Genomic DNA, 20210 nt, shown 5'->3' with positions numbered 1-20210 from the left:
GAAAGGTCACTACGCTGGCAAGTGTAGGAAGAATCAGCTGGAAATCCTGCTGGGAAAATGACTTGAGTGCTCCTGCGAGGAGAGGGGAAGGAGGACGCGGTACGGCACGACGGAGCCAGAGAGACTCCCCCCAGGACAGCTGCTGGACTAGAAAAGCCAGTTGGTTTTGCTCAGCACTCGCTCACAGCTCTGCAGAAGGAGCAAAGGGATCACAGCGTCCTTAATGCAGCTGCAATTGCACTCTTCACCATTCCCCCGGTGGTCACCGCCTGCTCCCTCCTGTGCTGCTGCTGCCTTTGGGAGGGGGCACGAGGAAATTACCAACCCACAGGTTTGAGGGGTGTGGGAACAGCTCGTGCCAGAGTCCTGGGCGGAGGAGGGTGTGGGTGTGCTGATCCCCTGCGCTGGGGGGTGAGGAACACCAGGTTTGAGGCCACATGGGGCTGAGCAGGGAAGGAAAACGCACAAAGGCTTTTATTGCTGGGAAGGGGGGGATCTTGGTGAAACACCTCTGACACAACACTGCTGCACCTCACCTGGAATAAAGAGTTCCTATTTTTGTTGCCTTTTTTTTTTTTTTTTTTACCCTTCATGCCTGCAACATGACCAACGCTGCTTTTCCAGACATGTTGGGTGACGGCAGGCTGCAACTAGCACTCTCATAACTGTCCTCGTTTGTCTGATGTCAGTTTGCCCTTTGGGCACGACAGCTAATCCAATGGATTTTCTTCCTCCAGAAATAGGGCACTGCGTTCGCAGTGCTGCTGCTTTAAAGCCTTCCCAGAGCTCTTTCCTGGGGCTGTTTTGGTGTCCAGGCAGTCCCAGGGGTGCTGTGCTGTGCTGGGGCCCCTCTGTGGAGCAGCTCTGCAGGGCCCACCCTTCTCCTGGGGGTGGTAGCAAAGCAAACACTTTTGGAGGGGGGTAAGTAAAAGCTGGGCAGTGCTGGGCACAGCTCTGCTAACTCCAGGGACTGATTATCCCGCTCTGCCACAATCAATCATATAATTTATTGCCAAATACACTCTAGCATGTGTAGATCAATCTATACTAACCGCCTGTGTCAGGAAACTGTCCTGTCCCTGCCCTATCTAGCAAGAGATCCGAGCTGCTGCAAACCACAGGAGCTCTCTCCTGCACGAAGCTCTGAGGAGCTGCCCTCACGCTCTGTCTTTCAGTACTGACCACTGCCTGACCCGCAGGGCAGTGGCTGCAGGCTGTCAGCGTCGCCCCTCTGCCTGCAGGAGGGCAGCTGGAAAGCGCCCCCCCAGCAGCAAGGATTTACGAGCTGTCTCTGACAGGAAGGGGCCTCTGCTGGGTTCAATCCCTGGTGGGATGCTGGTCTGGGGAGCTTGTGCTGACTCCATCAAATAGCTGTGATTGTTCCCTGCTTGCTGTCCCAGCTTCTTCAGTGGTACTTGCGCCAGCGATTACACTCTAGCAAAAAAACAGGGGGGGAAGGGAAAAGAGGGAAAAAAAAAAAAAGAAAAAGTGTTAGTGCTGTGCTCAGGGATGGCGTGACACAGTGCTTTGCCCAGCAGGGATGAGCAGGAGCCTGACTGCAGCTGTCTGTGTTTATGGGAGCGAGTCCTGGTGGGGAAACTGCCCAACCAGCACTAAATCCCTCGTGTCATTTCTGAGTAAAGCCAGGGAACGGGCTGTGTCCAGGGCTGGAACATCTCCCTCTGCTCTGTTCAGGTTTAAAGAGCACTCCTGACTGTTTCTGGCTCTCTCCAGGGAGAAGCTGTAAATCAGTAACTGTTACCACCTCCTTGGCTAACTACATTCCTCTGCCTACCTAAGCCAAATCAGAACACTGCTCCCGGAGCTCCGGTATTAACTTTAACTGCAAAGTATTTAAATGACTTCAGAGCTTGAAACAACACGGGTAGCAAACAGACTTACCACCCGCTGCAAGAGGGGAAGGAGTGAAATAAGACATCAAGAAGGAAATCTTACTGATGTGCTGATAGCTCCAGCCGTAGCTGAGGATGCAGTACCCAGCCAGGAGCATGGAGACCCCGGCTGCTCCGCCCTTCCTCACGTTGATGTATTTGTTGCAGTAACCGTTCCATGCTGCGGGAATAAAAATGCAGGGGTCAAACCTCGTAGGGGTCACATAAATTTCACTGGCTTCCATGGAAAGCCAGATGGTTGGATTGATTGATTTATTTCTTTATAGACCGGCCCCCTGGACCAGCACGCTAGCAGATAAATCAGGGAAGGGGAACGATTCTGCCCCACGAGCTGGGAGTTCAGCCTCACCTTTCTGCACTCCTCCGAGCAGCCCCAGGGGCGAGAAGTCACGGGTGGCCAGCCACGTGGGCAGCTCGCCCAGCCTGACGTCCAGCAGGCGCCTTTCTGCCAGGGGCTCTGTGATAAACGAGAGGGCAGAGCAGTCACAGGGAGGGAAACGAGGCCAATGCACGACGTGAGTGTTTGCTGACCGGGTGCTGAGGCTGAGCCGTACACCGGGGATTTTCTCTCCCCCAAAGCGAGCTGGCTCCGCCAACCCAAATATGCAAAAAACAATCTTAAAATGCTGTTTTTTTGGCCAAGATGGTTGCACAGCTTGCTCCTTGGACTCTTCCAGCTCGGAGCCCAGCAGCTCAGCGTTCCCTACCCCTCTCCCCTTCACGCTGACGGTTTAGCCTAACGGCACAGCGGCAGCACCGTGCGTTTCCTCCGTTACCTTGCCGTCCTGCTGCCAAATCGCCCCTCGGTGCCTTCGGCGGGCCCCCGACTTCTCCCCGCCAAGGCCTCTCCGCAAACACGCCCAGCGGCCGGTAATGGGGAGCCAGCTCTGGGAACCACTCCAAGCCCACGGCCGCTGCCCGTGAGCTCCAACCGGAGCCCCTGGGCTCGGTACCACCGGGCCCCGCTGTGTCTGTGCCGCTTTGCTCCTTTTTAACCGTCCTTTCCCCATCACCTCCGGGCTCCTCCGCTGGCAGCCGGTGGCTGTCGGAGCACGAAGCAGCCCCGGGGGCTCCGTGCCCCGCTCCCCGCTGCGGGAGGGGCCCCTCGGGGCTCGGTCTGCGGCCGGTTTCGGGCACCGGGGGTGTTTCAGCCTCCGGGCCTGCGGCTCGCTGCGGGCTGGGGCCCGGTGTGGGCCTCACCCCGGTACCGGGCGGCTCCCGGAGCACCACGGCTCGGTGCTTCTCGATCGCGACTTTCGGCCCCCGGCGCAGTTTGGCGGCGGCGGCCGCGGCCTCGTCAGGGCGGAGGTCGAGGCTCCGGGCCAGCTCCGCCTCGGGCCCGGTTATCCCGGTCGCTGCTTCCCCCCGCCGGCCCGGCGCGGCCTTGCAGTGCGGGAGGTGCGAGCGGAGCCTCCGAAAGTTCCTGTGGCAGTACGGGCAGCGCTGCGGCCCGCCCGGCCCTTCCGCCATTCCCGGTAACCGGGCCGCTTTTCCGTCAGGCACCTCCGCGGCCACCCTTAACGGCGGCTCACCGGGGAGGGGGGGGGGTCCTCGGCGGTGCGCGGCGCGCATGCGCAGTGCCGCCCAGCGGGGGGCAAGGGCGGGGGCGGTGCGGGCGGCGCGCATGCGCAGAGGGGCGGGGAGGCCGGAAGTGGGAGCGGGGCCGGGCGGCGGGGCAGGCACCGGGCGCTGCCCGCCATGAGCTGCCGCCAGCCGCTGCCCAGCGAGCGAGGGGCGAGGCAGAGGTGGGACGGGAGGGGGGCTGGGAAGGCTCGGAGGGGGTTAACGGGGGGTGAACGGGGGTGATCGGGGGGGTTCCGGGGCTCGCTGCGGCCTGGGTGGGGGCTGGGGCCTGGGTGGGGGCGGCGGGGGCTGGGCCCGGTGTAGGCCGCGGGGGGGGAGGGGAACGGGGAGGGGGGAGGGTGAAGGCTGAGCCCGGGGCTGGAGGGTCCCGGGGGTCCCAGGCCCGGTTGTGCCCGGGCATAATAATAATAACATAATAATAATATAATAATAATAGAAATTATTAAATTAGGATAATAATAATAAAAAACGGGTTCTGCCGCCGGGGGATGGCGGCCCCGGGGGTTCTGTGGTGCGAGGCGGGGCTGATGTCACAAGGCCCGGGGGGTTCTGTGGTGGTTTAGGGGTGAAATTTGCTCTGGGTGTTGGAAATCGCTGGGATTTGGGGCTGAACGACGCCGATTTGGGGCACTCAAGAAAGTCGTCGCGGGCGTTAATTGTGGATGAGTGTGAAGAAGATGAGTGTAACGGGGTATTTCGTGGAAACGGGGTCACTGCTGCGCCTCCCCGCTGCTCTGCCCGGCCTGTCAGAGGGTGGGCCCGGTCCCCCGGGTTATTTTTAGATTTGTAGGAAGACCGGGAGCGCTGCGAGGCTGAGAGTTGTCAATTTATGTCATTTATTTAGAAAGATAAATTTAGAAAGGTCTTAATGGCAGGTCCCTGGCCCAGAAGCTGATGTGAAAGCAGCAGGCTGGCTGCTTTGTGAGAGGAGCAATAATTTCCTCTCTTCTCCATCCACAACACCTACAAAGGGGACATCAGCTCACACCAGACCAGAGGTTTAAACATAATCCTCGCTAAATTACCAAATTTTATTGCTTTTACATAGGAATAGAGGCCAAAATGTGTGGTAGACCAGTAGACTGCTAATGTGTTTTTGTTCTTTTTCCCCGACCTTTCCTCAGGAAGAGGAGGCGCAACGGCAACGAAGATGACAGCCACGTGCCCCAGACAAAACGTAACACCAGGAACACCGTCCTCCAGGACTCGTGGGACACTGAGGTGAGAGCCTCCTCGGGCAGGTTTGGGTTCCTTTCATGCTGAATTTACAGAATTTACATCGTGGTTGCAATATTCTTTGAAATTGCTTTCAGGGAGAGCAGTTAATGAAAACCCATTTTTTTGCTTTGTGTACGAGGCCAACTCTGTTAGGTATTCAGAGACTGAAATCTGTAAAATGTGGTTTGGAAACTGGCACGTTTTCCACTGAAACTACCCCAGAAAGTTTCTGTTGGTGTATTTCAAATATCCGTGTGTAAATCCCAAAGGAAGATACCAAAAAAAAAATAGAATTTGCTGCCTGAAATGAGGCGCAGCGCATCCAGAACCACGCAGGTGACTGGGGGGGGGTTACAAGTGCCTGTGGTCGCTTTGCCTGGCTGCCTGCCCTTCCCACTCTGCATTTTTAGTAGCGTGTTTATTTGTGGTAGAAAGGCAAAAAGCATTTCAACGGGCGTGATGCACAAAGTGCCCCTTGCAAGCTGTGGTGCTCGCGTGATTTTTTTATTTTTAAAATGCTCTGGAAGAGCCTGGCAGCTGACGTGCTCCTCTGCCACTGAAATGCTTGACCTCAGACTCTCTGTTCCTACTTGGATTTGCTCTGATTTCTTTCTGGACGTGGGATGAACTGTCTCCTGTTATCTCCTCGCTCACATGGCAGGTGTTCTAGGGTGGTGTGACTTGCTAGCATCTGAGCTTTCTTTTTTTTTTTTTTTTTAAAAAAAAGCTGATTTCCGAACTGCCACCAGATTTCCTGAGCCATTGCTTGTATTAATCATCCGAAAATTCACTCTGTGCATTTCTAATTAGCAACGTAGCTCCGTTGCAAAACCTTCCCGGAGAAGGGCCTGCGGCGCGGGGGCCGCCTCCTCGTTTGTGTCTCTGGAAGTTAACAAAATTGCTGTGATTTTTGTTTAAAATAGCCTTGTTTTTCGTGCAGCCCTCTCTCTCTGAAGGCTGCAGTGAGTAATTCCACGGCGCTGCCGTTGCGTTGAGCCACTGGCCGTGCTTTGACTGCACCAAACGTGTTGTGTAACCGAGCAACACTTGATGGCAAATGCCTTCAAATGTATATTTTAAAGGGCTACAAGGCTCTGTGTACCCCCCCTGTTCCTTTTTTGAGGGAGGTTTTTACCCAGTGCCCCCTTTACAAGTGGTGCTGTGATGGTGACGCTGTCTGGGAACGCTCTGGCAGCCTCTGGGGTGATTATCCCAAAGCAAATCCCTGCTGAGAGGTGTTCCTGTTACCTGCATTGCTGTTTTCCCAGCAGTGAGGCTTGCTGGGACGAGGTTCTCTCTGCTCCCTGGGAATAACGGGTAGAGCCGTGGGTAGCTGCCTGCCTCCTGACGCTGCATCACTTGTCCAACAGGTTGCACGCCCCCGGTGTAGAGTAGTTAATGGCTAAAAGCAGCTTTGTGGCGGGGAGGAGGAAGAATTTAGTGTGGAACCAGGGAATGAAGTGGGAGGAATGAAATTAAGACTCTGAGGAAAACCCCTGATGGTGAGTGGCAGAAGCACCTGCGCTTGGTGTGAGCACTTGGACGTTTGACTGGGCAGAGGCTGCTCCCATTTCGGTGTTTTTTAGCAGCTTGTGTTGGCCACGTGGGAGCGGGGGCACCTTGTTTCTGTCCTGAACTCCCGTTTGGTTTGGGGTGCTGCAAGCAAACAGCATGGTGTGAGCTGCCCGCCCCGCCACCGACAGCGCAGAGCGGTTCAGCTGCTGCAGCTAACATCAGGACCCCTGCTTCGTGCATGCCCTGGCGCTGGCAAAGTGTGTCTTAACACATTAAACCCTGACGTGCAGGCAAGGAGAACCCCGTGCTCTTGCTGCTGGCGTGGAGGAATGCACCTGCTGGGTGTTTTTACCAAAATCAGCGTTCCCTTCCTCGAGGGAACAACATTCACAGCATCATCCACTGATGAACAGAGCTTTTTTTTTGTATTTTGCTTGTTTTCTTGCTTTGTGGAGCCACTGAACGGAGCATGGCCAGAAATTGGAGCTGTGGGATCCGCCTGGTGTTGTTCCAGTGCTTCTCTGAGGACTTCCTGTGCCGAGCAGAGAAATTCTTGTGCTTACAGTGCTCAAGTGCTTCCGACTGGTGGCACTTTGAAGCTGTTGGCCATTTGTAACCCTTGGACGCGGTTTCCTATTGCTTTGCAACCTACAAAGGGAGCTCTTGCCCATTAAAAATCCCAACTAGCTGTAGGAGAGAAAGCAGGAGAGAGAGAGAGAGTGTGTTGGGGGAGAGCAACTTGTAACTTCAAAGGATGTGTGCGGGGAGAGTTGCTTCCCTCTGAGGGCACACGCACACCTGCTTTTTGTTAAACATTGGCTAAAAGTACCCATTCCTTTGCCTCCCTTCAGCTGAAAGTTGACTGTTTTCTTCTTCCAGAGCATGATTTACTTGGGAACATAACCTCGGTAGGACAATCAGGCAGACAGACCACTGAGACTGACCTTGGCTTGTGGCAGGATCTTTTTGTTTTTGTCTCGCTCCTCGTAGCCGGCAGCAACGTGTAAGGTGAAGGGAAATGATTTGTTTTAGTGGCAGTTCCTATTCAGGTTGTCCCTCAGTCCCTCACTTTCAGCCCTACTGTGCATTTAAGCTAGGCCTGAAGGAAAAGGAAAAGGCCAGCTGACTCTGACAGGATCAAAGCTGAGATTCTCTCTGATACCCATCAGCATGACTTCTTGGGAAGTTGTTGTGCTGACGTGCAGTTCCTGCCGGTCCTGGCACAAACCACTCCTAGCTGACAGCCACGGGAAACCTCTGCAGTCCAGTCCGTGAACTTCCACACGACTGCAGTGGCTGTTAACCATTAGCCAAGCGTTTGCTGCTGCGTTTCATTCCCTGTCAGCCTCTCCATCTCCCAGGAGGGCAGCTTTCTGGTCCCTGCAGGTACTCACCTGTAAATTTAGTGCAAGCTTTTCCTGCTCCTGCCACCTGCCAGCCTGTCCCTAAGCTGGGCAGAGCTGGGGGTCCTCAGAGGTGCTGCACTGGGGAACCACCAGTGGAAAGGAGCCCGCGGTGTTCTGCTAACTCTTTTTTCCTTCCTGGATAACTTTCCTCTGCAAAACCTCATTTCCTGTGATCCCTCTTCGTTAGCCTGCCTGATGGCAGGATTCCTCAGAGCCTCCAAGTGCTGCTCTTCCCCCTGTGGAGGAGGCTGACACAGAGCAGCAGTTTTGTGTAGCTCTGCAGCTGTGCCTCTCCACAGACATCACCACGGTGAGGAAGGGCTGCTCTAAATTCTGATTAAACCCAGATCGTTTCTTTGTTAAACTCATCTCGAGAGCAGCAGGACCTGAGCTGCTTCTTAACCTCCTGTCATTAGTGATCGAGACGCTACATCACAGCTCAGCAGGTGAATACAATTAAATAATTTTCCCACAAATGTCCAGGTAAAACTTCTGTAGCTACAGTGCTAAGAGGGGCTGGCGAGTCAGGTAAACCCTGAGAGGCCCTTTTGCTACTTACAGTGCTCGTAAACTTTCCCAGGGCTGCTTTCTTTTTCCCTTTTGCTTAAAGCTTTGTTTCATTGTGTAGATGCTTGTCGTTGCTGACATGATGACTTTAAGGCTTCTTTTTTTGTCTAATTGTAGTCCAAATGCGTAACAGAATGTGCACCACAGCCGGGGGAAATGGTAGGTCCATGACGTGGTTTGGGCAATAACTGGGCTTCAACGTGCTAGTGAATTTTTGCATTAGAGAAATGGAAATAAAGAGGGTCTGACGGATCTACCAACAGCCTTAGATGTAGGAAGCACGTCCCAGGACACAATCTCTGCTTAAAAAAAAATCAAAATAAAACTAGACATGCGTAAAATAATCATTACTAACAGCTCTAAAAAATGTTTGTTCTGTTAAGATGTGATGCTTTGGCAGTGAGTAGTAAATACCAGCTTCTCATTTTGATCTTTACCTTGATTTGCAGAAGGTGGCTGTAACGAAAAACAGTAAGGAACACAGACTAAAAGGAAACAAAGTGTCCTGTGCGGTGGGTTTCTCTCCAAGGCTGCTGTGACTGGTTAAGCGTAACAGCATTGCATTTCAGTATCTGTGCTTCTGTGCGAAATGAGGTGGGCTAGCAAGCACCATTTCGCAGCTCCTCTCTGTCCTTCTGGTGTCCTCTCCCTCTCGAGCGTTAGCAGCAGCAGACAGAGGAGCTCGTTGCTCGCCTGGTTACATCTGCTGCTTCCTTAAGAATGATTTTTATATTTTTTTTTATTGTTTTCTCCTCGCTGGAACCTACCACGCCAGCACGGGTGCGGCCTCAGTGCTGATGCCTCGCTTGCTCCAACTGTGGAGGCAGTGCCACGGGGCATCCAGGTGGCGTTGTGGTCTCCCAAATATTTGTGCGGTGGCTTCCCGGGCCTTGCACCGGTCTTTACATCTCCTCCTCCAAAGCGAGGCCTCCTGGATGTGGTGCTGACTGTTAAATTGCCGTTGACTTCTTAAAATTTGTCTTCCTCTGCTGTGGCCACCGAGCTTTGGCTTCTGTGGTTTTAACTTACTACTTTAAAAGTGGGCTTTTTTAGCTGCTGTCACTTATGCTGGCTGCTTGTTTGAATTTCCATCTTACGGGATGGCAAAGTGGTCGTTCTCTGACTCATAAGCACCTAAATCTTTGCATTTTTTTTTTCCTGAGTAGCCTATCACACAGTATTAAACTATTTCAGCTCTAACTAACAGAAACCTTTCATAATCAGCCCTTAAAACGGTGTAAAACAAACAGTTTTATGTCTTTGAAACACCAAAAATGATGGCTAATTCTCTTCAGTCATTACCATAAAGCGTGCTTATCCTAATGCTAACAAACCAGCCCTGTCCTCTCTGTTAGCTGAAGTTCTCTGTGTGTGGAAGTATTTAATGGCTGTCATTTTTCCACTGTTTTGTCAAGTAAATTGTTCCGGAAAGCTAACAGCTAACATCCCAGTGCTTAACTGGGAGAAGAGGACGGATGCATGTGGAGGTGTTCAAAGACCTAAAATCAGAATCGTGTTGCATCTGTTCCTAACAGCCTGTTGCTTTGGATGCTTCGGATCACTTTTTAGAAAAACTGACCTGTAGAAAAACGCTTTGCATGGTGCTTACCTAAAACATCTGCTAAGCCAGAAGGGATAAATGCAAAGGTGGTCCAGCTTTTTTATTTTTTTTTCCCCCTTACGCCCTGCCTGCCTTTACTGACCCGTGCAGCTCAGTAGGAATATTCTTTATTTTCCAGTTCTCGGATGAATTTGGCAAACTTCACTAGTGCTAAAATGTGGGTCATGGGGGCAGAGCTGATGGGCCTAAAACGGAAAGTTTGCGATCCAGCGGGGAGGTCAGCGACCCTCCGGGTGGAAGCTGGCTCAGCCCTTCAGCTCCGGGACGCTTTCCGTGCGGGGCAATAACCGCAGCGCTGAATGCCAAGAAAGCATTTGGTGGAATTTTCTTTTGTCCATCGGGCTGAATATAAGCCCGGAAATCTGGAAGGGAGGGGCTTACTGTAAAGAGTATTTGCTTGACGAAGGTGTTTTGTCGTGGACGGGAGAGAGAAATGTTGTTTTGCTGTTAATGTTCTCTTTGTCTCAGTCCTCCAGCAGCGATAGCGGCAGCAGCAGCAGCAGCAGCTGTAGTAGCAGTAGCATCAACAGCCCTGACAGAGCAAGCGGTCCAGAAACCAGCCTAAACCCGATAATTGCAGGATCCAGTCCTGTCTCCTCTCAGTCCTTCCATGAGCAGTCTGCACTAAGTCAAGGTCCTTACTTCCACATCAACCAGATCCTGAAGGAGGCACACTTTCACAGCTTACAGAGCCGGGGACGCCCTCCTACATGATGAACCAGCAGTTCCTTGCCTTCTGTGAAGGGACAGCACTGTGTAGATTTGATATTTCAACTTCAAGTTTGTTAAAATGGAATTGCACAAAACGCCTGTTGCCTTTTCAGTCTATATTTGAAATAACAGGTTAACAGGAAATTGTTTACTTGTGGTTTGCTGCACTATTGCAATGCAAAAGGGGCTTTGAAGCAATTTTTATAGGATTCTTTTTGGGGTGGTTGTAAATTACATGTCCAGAGGAGACCGAGGAATCCACATCTGTGTTATAGGATTGCATAATGTCCAATTCCATTGACTGCCTAATCTGTTTGTTAGCAGTTTGTTGCTTTATGTAAAACTCTTTCAAACATTCATCTTCAGTTTTATAAGTCTTTTTTTTTTTTTTAATTTCAATAAACTAGTAAAAAAAAGATTTGGCAAAATATTTTTTGAGCATTTAGAAGTAACAGAACAGCAGTAGGTGCTGTCACTGGAATCTGTTAGGACTGATCCAGCTGATCTCAGCCCAGTTCGGCGCGTGATGAGCTCTATTTTGCCTGATCTTTACTGTTGCAGTATTGAAAAGAAATTGTGAAACTAGAACCAGGAAAGCTTAGGCAGCTGTAGCCAAAATACCAGGTGCCTGCAGGGTTTGTATAGAGGTATCTGCTGAGAATAGCCTGGGGAGGAGCTTCTGAAGGAAAGAGGAAACTTACATTGCTTTGATACCAATTTCTAGCTGTGAATTTTTTTTTGTTACATTGTGTAGTTTTATTTCTTTAATTTGACTTTATCTCCTAAGGAATAGAAAGTGCAGGAGTAGCTAGTGCGCCATTTCAGCATGCGAAGTACAAGGACTTGCCTGACCCGTGCCTGGTTCAAGCAGCATCTGGCTAAAATGGCAAACCACTTCTCTTCTGGCAGCACCAGCGGAGGTGCCACCAGTCCCCACGGAGGGCAGAGTGTTCCCAGTGAAGACAAACACACAGACAAACTTCTTATATTTTATTGAATCACTTGGTCATGCCAGAAAGCCATCCCAGCTTGAAGAGAGAAGGTGCAGCTGTGTCTTCCTCCTCGGTTACAAGCTGCCTGAACAAAGAGCCAGGGCGCGCTGCCTCCTCTTCTGCTCTTGTGAGTGCGGGAGGTGGAACCTGTTTGTTTTAAAAGCCAGAGTCAGAACCTATTACAGCACACCTTTGACTTGTTCCCTACCCTCATCTACAGTAGCTGCAAGGAGGCGCAGACTGCAGCAGGACAGCTGTTCCCAGACAACTTGAGCCTGAACCACAACGTAACTGCTTCCACTCCTGGTGGTTAGTGACAAGCAGAGGCAGGGCTGAGGGGCAGATGCGCAGCTTTTTGCTGTTGTTAGCGAGTTAACTTCTCAGCTGTCAGCCAGTGCTCCAAGATAATCATCTGTACAGCAGAGAGAGGGCTGCTGCTCTTGGAGCAATGGGATAAGAATGGTGAATTTACAGCTGTTGCCTGTGCAGAGTTGTTCTTGAGTAATTGGACTTCAACCTCTGTTTTATCATAAAAGGAACAAGCAATTCTGTGACGTGGGGCTAATGCAAATACACACGTGCCACCACAGCCAGTGCTGCTGCCCCAGCAGGGGAGTGGTAGAAGCAAGACAAACACCACTGCACGCTACTCCAGCTGAGGTGAAAGAGGTAAAGAATACCTTGACTGGGAAGCTTTGGGCTTTTAAACAATTCTGACACTGTGTCTGGTTCTTAATGCTTCTGAATAATGGAGAATGAGAGTTGCAGAGCAAAGGCTGGCATTTCAAGTAACGCTCTGCTCTGCTAAAAACATCTTTACTCTTCCATCCCAGCTGAAGACACATTATCAGCGATGGATTATTGGATTGTGGCTAAAGGAAACGTCACCAATTCCTGCTTCCTGGAGCAGTGAGGTATTCCTTGGCTCTCAGTCCTCAGCACAGGGACTTCCAGCTAAGCAAATGCTTTAAACTGGAGGAAACGTAGCAACATCATTGTTGTCAACTAATAAAACTCAGAAGCAAGACAATGCAGAGCCTTTGCAAGAGAAGCAAGCCACTCTGGTCACACAGGCTTCAATACCCAAGCCAGACTTCGTCAGGAGTTAAAGGTCAGCATCGCACTGGAAGGGAGTTCAAATAATTAGATAGTATCCTTCAATGTTTCTTGCAGCTATCCTTAAATGAATTAAGTTGTTTATGAATTGATCTCAAAATGACTCATCTGTGCAAATCTTCACTGCATTTTCATGGTAGTTACTGCCTATGTTTTACCACAGAGCAGCAAGCCCCCAAATATCCAGGGGCTGTCAGGGTTTTTTTTTTTGTGAGGGTCAAGGGGAAATCCAAACCGTCTCATGCTGTGTTGCCGTAATGGTCCTCATTTTACAGAAAATAAAAATCAGGTTAAATATTAACTGTTTGGTTACTTTCTTCTTTCTCTGCAAGCTCTAGCTGTGGTGCACTGGCAAAAAGTTAATGTGGCTCTGGTTTACCAACCTGAACTCTTTCTGCGTTCCTGGTGGCAGACTTGGCCTTTCGTGAGCTTGACATACTCAGCGGCAGAAGTCCAAATCTTAAAAGAGGTGGAAGAAATGCAGTTGGTCCCAGGGAAGCAGCAATTCCGGCCTTGCTTCCTGAAGAGATGTGGGAACGGACAGAAGGGAGCTGAGCGACTTACCTGATCTGGCTGGATGCTAAGGGCAGGATATTGTGGAGCTCCTGGGAGCTGAGCGCGCCACTTCTGCTCGTGTACTGGTTCTCCGTCCCGGTCAGCAAGCCGAAAAGAACCTAAAAGGCACAAAAGAGCTGTTTGAATTTGGAGGCATCTGCAGAGCTGACCCCAACCATACACTGCTGCTGAGTACTGGCGCTGCGTAACACTCGGGGTTGAAGTTTTAACATGAAATGTCTCCCCTTCTCCCCCTTTCTAGCCCCTGCTTTTAATTGGCACTGCTCACTGTTACCACAGCCGAGCTCTAGGCCTGTTTCAGCACTGCCTAACCCAATTAGCATTGCCCAGGCTCCAGTGAATCCTGTGAGATAAAGTTCAGCCAACTCTGCGCCTGATTATGTGCTGCTCAGCCAGCTCAGCAAGCTCCTCTTATCATCGGCTGGCGTTAAGCACCCTTCCCCTTCCTGAGCGAGTGCCAGCAGTTATCTTTGGACATTAAGCAGTTCACAGTGCCACCACAGCTGCCCTTCAGAGCGTTTTGCAGCGCTGCTTCCTGGGGCGTGCGTTCCCTTTCCTGCACACTTACAGACGTTCGCTGCACCAGGCGATTCAGGTTGCCGTTTAAGTGGGGAGTGAAAACGTCCAAGTCGAAGGGATCGATGTGTCCCTCCAGGAAGTCGGTCACCTTCTCAATCCTACGAGCAGAGATCTGTCACCACTCCCATCTTAGCAAGGGGTGGGACACAAGGACGGCTGCCAGCATCAACGGGGTGGGCAACCTACTGCTAGGATCTGAACCCCAAAATCGCGCTGCACCTGGAGTCATGCTTGCTCCTGCTGGCCTTTGCCTCCTCGCTCCTGGCTGTCAGGATGATATTGAGGTAGCGCAGATCGTAGAGCAGCTGCAGAGCCCTGTTCTGGGTCATGGGGAAGGCGCCTGCTTTCTGCAAAAAGAAGGGCTCTGCTCGCAGCACAACACGGCTGAGAACGGACTGCATCAGGGTGAACATCTCAAATCATCAGCCCCAAGCAGCCACCAGCACAACCGAACTGCTCTGAGCACACTCTGGTGTCAGATCCCTTTTTGCCTCATTTTTTTGAGGTGCGGTCACCCCCCCAGCTCTCCCAGGTGTTTCCTTTTCCAAGGGACTGAAGCACCCACGTTGCTGACTGCCCAGTGACCCCCACATCCCACACCAGCTGGGGCAAGGACCCATCCCGCTCACGTACCTTCTCCTGCTTCTCCTCCACGAGCTTTTCGTAGGCAGCAAGCACTGCAGCCATGCAGGTCTTCAGCAGCTCCTGCAAGGTGACTTTGGGCAGAGTGTGGCCCCCGACCCGGTTCACCTCTTGGCACAGGCTGAAGAGGAGGCTCTGGACGTACCAGGACGGCTGCGTAACAGAACAGCGTTATTGGGGGCTGGCAACTTCGTTAGCTCTACCAGCAGCACAACATCATTTCAGTTCTTAGGAGCTTCCTCAGCAACCACAGAGCTCTGCCTTTCAGCCTGACCTCCCCCCGTAGCAGGATTTAAACTTTCATGGGCTTTAAATCTCCTGCCGCAGCAGGCTTTTGGTTATCACAGCCCTGAAAGTCTCCCAGCGACCTTACCAGAGGGATTGACCTGAGCCCTCAGGCTTTGCAGCCCCGTCCTTCAGTGCAACCAATTTCCAAGGAATCTCTCTCTTGTGGGCCCTTACGTATAAACCAGGCAGAACTTCTCCTCTCACTCAGCTTTATAGGATCTGGGCCAATCTGAATCATTTCAACACGCAGCAGCTACCTAATTTCCTTCCTCTGACCTCTGTCCTTAGGAGGTGAGTATTGCAGAGCAAACAACAGCACCAGAGGGTCACTGCCCGGTGCTCAGAGCACCAGGAAAACTCTGGGGCAGGTCAGCAGCATTTGACAAAGCAGCGGTTTTGGAAACCAACAGTTTTCTCCTCCCAAGCAGATCATTTCTCTGCATTTACCAAGAGGATGCTCCTCGTACCTGCATAGGCAGCCGGATCTTTGACGTTACGCTGTTTCCAGCCTCGGTCTCCTCCTGAATTTCAATCTCATCCCAGTTGGTGGCCGTAGCCAAGACGGAGCCAGCTGTATCCAGCAGCAACGCGTGGGTAAAGCCCTGAACCAGAGCCTACAGCACAAAACACAAAAGCACCACGGAGCCCGGAGTGAGCTCAGCAGCCAGCCCCAGGGAGCTGAGCGAGCAAAACCCCCGCAGAAAGCGGTGGTGATGAGCAGCAGCTCCTTACTTTGGTGACAGCGGAGCTCCAGATCTGGTAAGCAACCAGGCTCTGCTGCAGGAGCTCTGCCTTCACCTCCTGCCACTTGGCCTGCACAGGATTCACTTCTTGGGCTTTCCCCTTCCCCAGCTTCTTGGCGGAGCGCGTTTCCTTCAGCACCATCTCCGCGCCCCCCGACTGGCCCAGGATACACTGCTTGAGGTGAGGGCAGAGCTCGCTCAGGGACTGGCACAGCCTGGCCATGAAGAGGACAGCATCGAGCCTGCTATCGCTGCCAGCCCCTGCCTGTCCCCCCAGCTGGCTCTGGGCATTTTGGAGCTCTTCTCGCACGCAGCCCAGCAGGTGGTGGACGCAGGCGACGCAGCGCTCGCGCAGCAAGCCCTCCACCAGCCCCGTGTCAGCGTAGCGGTCGAAGGCCGAGCGAGGCTGCGGGGTGGGAGCAGCCTCCTTGGAGGGCTCCGCGGGGAGGTAGGAGAGGAGGTCGTCCAACCTGGCTTTCAGCTTCAAATCCAGGGCCGAGCAGAAGCTCTGCACGCACGGGGTGAGCGCCTGGGCCTTCATGGACAGCCCGCTCTTGGCGAAGTGGCTGCGGTTCGCCACGTTGACCCAGGCGGCGTCGGAAGGGAGATCGCTGGAGCTCTCCGACCACAGGAACAAAGCCACGTTGTGCTCGAACTGGACGGGCTTGCTCAGGGCGGAGGAGGCGGGTTTGACTTCAAGTTCCTGCAGGGCTGCGACGAGAAGCTGCTTGGAGCTGCTCGAGATGGATTCGAAGCCCTCTTTGGTCAGCGTCTGGAAAATGAAGGGGGAAAAAAAAAAAAAAAAAAACAGCTTTTCCACGTGCCTCTTGTCATGCAGCACTTAGTGCTAACAGCACCAGCAGCCTGTTTGAGGCAAGAAGAGAGGGAACAGAGCAAGGCTGCTTGAAGTGCTGCAGCAAAGCACTCACCTCCAGCCTGTCGAGGAAGAGCTGCCGCAGCAGCTCCTCCCAGAAGGAAGCGGGCTTGTCCAAAAGGCGCCGGCACACCACGTCCCAGTGCTGGCTGACGGACTCACTCGTGAGCAGCTCCCACACCGCATCGCGGATCCCCGCGAGGCCTTTCAGGCTCTTCACGTAGACCAGCAGGCTGCTGACCCCGGCCCTGATATCATCGCTGCACCTGCAGGCAACGCTGAGCTTCAGATTTGCTCAGACGCAGCCCCACAGAACCCAGGAGAAAATCATCGAGGTGGGGGAATTCTTGATCTGTCAGCAAGAGGCTCGGCCTGCAGAAGCACTTGCAGGGCTGAGGGGATTTCTAATTCGCAGCAAGGCAGCTGCACCCTGGATCCCAGCAGGGAAAACCACGTGCCCTGCGTTGGGAATCCAGGGCTGCAGTGGGTGTCAAAGCCAGGAGCACCCCAGGAACACCCCGGCCATGCTAACTGCCCCCCGCTGCCAGCCTCTGGTTGCTGGAGAAATATCCCATGGCCATCAGGCTCCCCGTGGGGGGCTGCAGCTGACGGCAGGGGCCAGCTGGCCAGCCCAGCAGCAGCTGCACGGGATAACGAGGTGGGACTGATTGCAATGGATGAGTAACGAGGCTGCTGAGGGGCTGCACGGGCTGTCTGCATCCTCAGGGGGGAGCTGAGAACTCCATAAAGGGGGCCTGGGGGCAGCCAGGCAGTCTGGGCAAGGACAGGAAGAAGGAAGGACGTGCTGGAGCAAGAGCCAACAGAGGCAGGTGAGGGATTTCCTTCTCGTTTGCTCTTGATGTTTGTTTTGCTGGTGGTTGTGGCAGCGTAAAGTAGCTCGAGACAAATATTGCCGTGCAGCCCTGACTTAGCCTGCGTGGCTTACTGCATCTGAGTGCCACAGCCTGGGTATTAGGGCTGGGCTGTGCTGCTTTGGGCTTTTTAATTGTAAAGGAGAGGGAGTGCTGAGCGAGGAGCCAGCAGAAGGTGCGGCCAGGCAGGAGGTGGTTTTGTTTTGTGGGTTATCTGGGTTTTTGCTTTGTGCTGCTGCCTTGACAAAGAGACCTTGTGGTGTCTGGGAGAGCCCTGTGCGGGGGGACGGTGTCACACTCACATGGCAATCCACTGCTGCAGCGCGTCCCTGAGGTATTCCTGGCTGATGGGGTGGGCCAGGGTCCGCAGGGTTGGCTGGAACTCCATCACGGACTCCGGGAGGTACCTGAACCAGCTGCTCAGCTTCACCTCATCCTCCAGGACCCCCCCTTTCCCTAAAAACACACGGGATGGGGGAGTCAGCCCAGCACGGGGGGGTTTCCTGCCTGCAAACTGAGCTGGCCGGGTGCTCACCTGCTGGGTGCTGGCCCGTGGTGCTCTCCAGGGTGGAGAAGAGCAAGCCGCAGGGCAGGGCTGGGTCTGGGGGCATCCCTTCTGGCATCATGTAGAAGAGGGCATAAGCCTGGTACAGAGTGGTGGTTAGCAGCTCCATCAGTGAGCACACCTGAGCTTTTATTCCTGCACCTGCAAATAAAAAAAAGCCTTTTAATAGAGGTAACACCTTCAACACAAGTGACCAGCCCCGTGTTCCAAGGCCTGTGGGTCTGGTGAAACCTTCCAGGGATGGGCTGGAGGGCACAGGGCTCAGCCCCTGCTTCTTGGTTAAAAATTGACTGTAAAATTGACTGGGTTAAAAGCTTGACTGTAGGTCCTGAGTGCTGTTAGTTCAGCACCATGGCAAAATGCACGTCCCCAGCATCGTGAGCTCTACAAAACTAAGCCACCCACTCTTCTGTTTGGGTTATAGAGAGAGAGGGGGAGTTCCCTTTTTGACTTCAGAAAGGAGGCAGCCCCCTTGTACCGACCGTGGTGCGGCTGGTTGAGGAGCTGCTGGATCGCCAGCTTCCTGGCCAGCAGGAAATCCGCGAGGGCCTGGCGGGGAGAGCTGTCCTCCAGCAGCATGATGGCACACAGGGCTTCTGCCACCGCCTGGTCCGACACACTCTGACACCTCAGCAGGGACTTGCTCTCCTGCAGGATGGTGGATCTGGCAAGGAGAGAGGAGGCAGGCAGTCACCACGGGCTGCGGGGAGGAGGTTTGGTGTGTGACAGACACATTTGGGCTTGGTTAAGCAGGAGGAGCACGAGGTGCTCACAGCAAACAGCTGCTGGTCCCCCACAAACCCGTGAAGACACCGATTGCTTGTTTTTCAGAGCAGAGCTCTCCGGCTGCTCCACAGCCAGCTGAGAAGCTCCTGCTTGGCAGAAAGCAAGCAGAAAAACTTCCCAGGCTTTGTGCCAACGGCAACGACAACCGGGGAGCACCTCCTGCACCCCACCGAGGCGTGGGGGGGGACCCTTCCCGTGGCGCTGCCCACCTGAAGTGGCTGGCGGCGGCCACCTGGCGCAGGAGGATGGGGAAACGGGCGAGGACGGGGCTGTAGCGGGCGCGGGGGGCGTCGAGCTGCAGCAATCCGTGGAGGTGGCGGCACAGGAGGTAGAGGCGGGCGGCGGGGAGGTAGCGGCCGGCCTCCATGGCGCCCCAAGCCCGCTCGGGGATGTCCAGCAGCAGCTTCAGCTGCGCCGCCGCCCGGTACAGCTTCTCCGGTAGCCGCGGCGGAGCCTGGGGAGGGGGAGAAAAAAGGGGGGTGAGGATGGGGGGAGAGAGGAGCTGGGGGGCTGAGGGGGGGTGGAATGGGACCTGGGGGGGGTGATGGGGGTCTGGGGGGCTGAGGATGAGGGGGCTGGGAAGGGAGGACTGGGGGAGGCTGATGGGGGAGAGGCTGGGGGGGCTGAGGGGGGATTGGGGGGAGGATGGGGCTGGGGAGGGGGAAAATGGGGGCTGGGGGACGAGGGAGAACTGAGGGGGGCGAAGTGGGGGCTGTGGGGGGAGGTAGAGTATGGGGGGCTGAGGGGGGGAGGCTGATGGGGGAGACTGGGGGGGTTGAGGGGGGGAATAGGGAGGTTGGGGGGGACTGGGGGGGAGACTGAGGGGTTGGGGGGGGATGGGGGGAAGACTGGGGGGCTGAGGGTAGGACAGGGAAAAGGGTGGGGGGCTGGGGAGGAGGAGGATGGGACCTGAGGGGGGCGACGGGGGGCTGGGGGGGGCAGAATGGAGGGGGCTGGGCAGGGGGAGAGGACAGAGGGGCTGGGGGGGGCTTTGGGGGGCTGGGAGGACACCGGGGCTGGGGGGGGGTCCGGACCCGGCTCCCTCACGGTCTCCCCCCCTTTGCCCTCACCGGCGGAGCGGGCCCGGGCCTTGCCGCGCCTCCCCTCTGCAGCCCCCTGACGGCCCCCAGCAGGCGCTCGGCGCTCAGCCGCATCTCGGCGATGGTGTCGGCCGCCTCGATGAGGTCGCGGTAGCGCTCGCCCACCATCTGCCGCAGCTCCTCCCGCTTCTGCTCGATGCCGGCCCGCAGCCGCCGCTCCGCCGCCCGCAGCTCGGCCGCCGTGTGGGCCTCGAACAGGGCCTCGGCCTCCGCCGCCCGCGCCGCCATGGCCGCCATTACCGGGTTCCCCCCCTCCCCTCCCGGCGGCAGTGACGCCACGGCCGCCATCTTGGAACCGGGCAGCTCCCGCTTCCGTCAGCGGCCGCCGCCATGTTTGTGCAGGGCACCGGTCGCCATGGCAACGCGGCCTGGCCCTGTTTGTGGGGAGGGGGGTGTGGGGGGGTGTAGAACCGCAGCGTTTTGCCCGTTTTTTCCGTTTTTCGCACCAAACCAGCTCGCCTCCGCGGCCTGCGGGTGTCAGTCCCGCTCTGTAAACCCAGAACTCGGGGCTGGGGTCGGTTCGCTCAGCCCGGGGGTGCGCT

General features: G+C 54.6%; 3 protein-coding genes across 7 annotated transcripts; 1 reads left to right on the top strand and 2 right to left on the bottom strand.

Annotated features, from left to right (window-relative positions):
- Nucleotides 1–444: 444 nt before the first annotated feature.
- Nucleotides 445–3383, bottom strand: C18H17orf80 (chromosome 18 C17orf80 homolog). Its single transcript, XM_032199931.1, has 4 exons — nucleotides 2690–3383; nucleotides 2263–2370; nucleotides 1957–2073; nucleotides 445–1434 (listed from the first exon to the last, which is right to left on the bottom strand). Exons 1-4 carry the CDS (start codon nucleotides 3381–3383, stop codon nucleotides 1406–1408), a joined length of 948 nt encoding a protein of 315 aa, XP_032055822.1. The 3' UTR covers nucleotides 445–1405.
- Nucleotides 3384–3563: 180 nt separating this feature from the next.
- On the top strand, nucleotides 3564–11534 carry FAM104A (family with sequence similarity 104 member A). 4 transcript variants are annotated; one of them, XM_032199559.1, is made up of 5 exons: nucleotides 3564–3658; nucleotides 4622–4718; nucleotides 8321–8362; nucleotides 8653–8715; nucleotides 10293–11534. In XM_032199559.1, the coding sequence occupies exons 1-5, from the start codon at nucleotides 3612–3614 to the stop codon at nucleotides 10536–10538; spliced, it is 495 nt and encodes a 164-aa protein (XP_032055450.1). In that variant the 5' UTR covers nucleotides 3564–3611; the 3' UTR covers nucleotides 10539–11534. The 4 variants fall into 4 exon arrangements, with proteins under 4 accessions (XP_032055450.1, XP_032055447.1, XP_032055448.1 ...); XM_032199556.1 differs by lacking the exon at nucleotides 8321–8362; XM_032199557.1 differs by lacking the exon at nucleotides 8653–8715.
- Nucleotides 11513–19913, bottom strand: COG1 (component of oligomeric golgi complex 1). 2 transcript variants are annotated; one of them, XM_032199554.1, is made up of 14 exons: nucleotides 19639–19913; nucleotides 18778–19022; nucleotides 18265–18446; nucleotides 17753–17923; nucleotides 17520–17673; nucleotides 16401–16611; nucleotides 15461–16243; nucleotides 15196–15342; nucleotides 14432–14593; nucleotides 14018–14145; nucleotides 13788–13896; nucleotides 13208–13317; nucleotides 13027–13102; nucleotides 11513–11674 (listed from the first exon to the last, which is right to left on the bottom strand). In XM_032199554.1, the coding sequence occupies exons 1-14, from the start codon at nucleotides 19903–19905 to the stop codon at nucleotides 11534–11536; spliced, it is 2886 nt and encodes a 961-aa protein (XP_032055445.1). In that variant the 5' UTR covers nucleotides 19906–19913; the 3' UTR covers nucleotides 11513–11533. The 2 variants fall into 2 exon arrangements, with proteins under 2 accessions (XP_032055445.1, XP_032055446.1); XM_032199555.1 differs by lacking the exon at nucleotides 11513–11674 and adding an exon at nucleotides 12587–12650.
- Nucleotides 19914–20210: the final 297 nt, after the last annotated feature.

The sequence above is a fragment of the Aythya fuligula genome, chromosome 18 (assembly GCF_009819795.1).
Source record: "Aythya fuligula isolate bAytFul2 chromosome 18, bAytFul2.pri, whole genome shotgun sequence".
Taxonomy (NCBI): domain Eukaryota; kingdom Metazoa; phylum Chordata; class Aves; order Anseriformes; family Anatidae; genus Aythya; species Aythya fuligula.
This window is presented reverse-complemented; position numbering and strand designations above follow the sequence as displayed.

What these genes read in the sequence shown, in the direction of transcription:
- C18H17orf80 (XM_032199931.1), bottom strand. Translation starts at nt 3,383, where the DNA reads ATGGCGGAAGGGCCGGGCGGGCCGCAGCGCTGCCCGTACTGCCACAGG. An exon ending in GCTCGGAGGAGTGCAGAAAG is followed by an intron (nt 2,074 to 2,262) that starts GTGAGGCTGAAC and finishes TTATTCCCGCAG; the next exon opens with CATGGAACGGTTACTGCAAC. An exon ending in CTGGAGCTATCAGCACATCA is followed by an intron (nt 1,435 to 1,956) that starts GTAAGATTTCCT and finishes TTTTTTTGCTAG; the next exon opens with AGTGTAATCGCTGGCGCAAG.
- COG1 (XM_032199554.1), bottom strand. Translation starts at nt 19,905, where the DNA reads ATGGCGGCCATGGCGGCGCGGGCGGCGGAGGCCGAGGCCCTGTTCGAG. An exon ending in AGGAGCAAGCATGACTCCAG is followed by an intron (nt 13,897 to 14,017) that starts GTGCAGCGCGAT and finishes CTCTGCTCGTAG; the next exon opens with GATTGAGAAGGTGACCGACT. An exon ending in GCCTGGTGCAGCGAACGTCT is followed by an intron (nt 13,318 to 13,787) that starts GTAAGTGTGCAG and finishes TGTGCCTTTTAG; the next exon opens with GTTCTTTTCGGCTTGCTGAC.
- FAM104A (XM_032199559.1), top strand. Translation starts at nt 3,612, where the DNA reads ATGAGCTGCCGCCAGCCGCTGCCCAGCGAGCGAGGGGCGAGGCAGAG. An exon ending in CACCACAGCCGGGGGAAATG is followed by an intron (nt 8,363 to 8,652) that starts GTAGGTCCATGA and finishes CTTGATTTGCAG; the next exon opens with AAGGTGGCTGTAACGAAAAA. An exon ending in GAAACAAAGTGTCCTGTGCG is followed by an intron (nt 8,716 to 10,292) that starts GTGGGTTTCTCT and finishes TCTTTGTCTCAG; the next exon opens with TCCTCCAGCAGCGATAGCGG.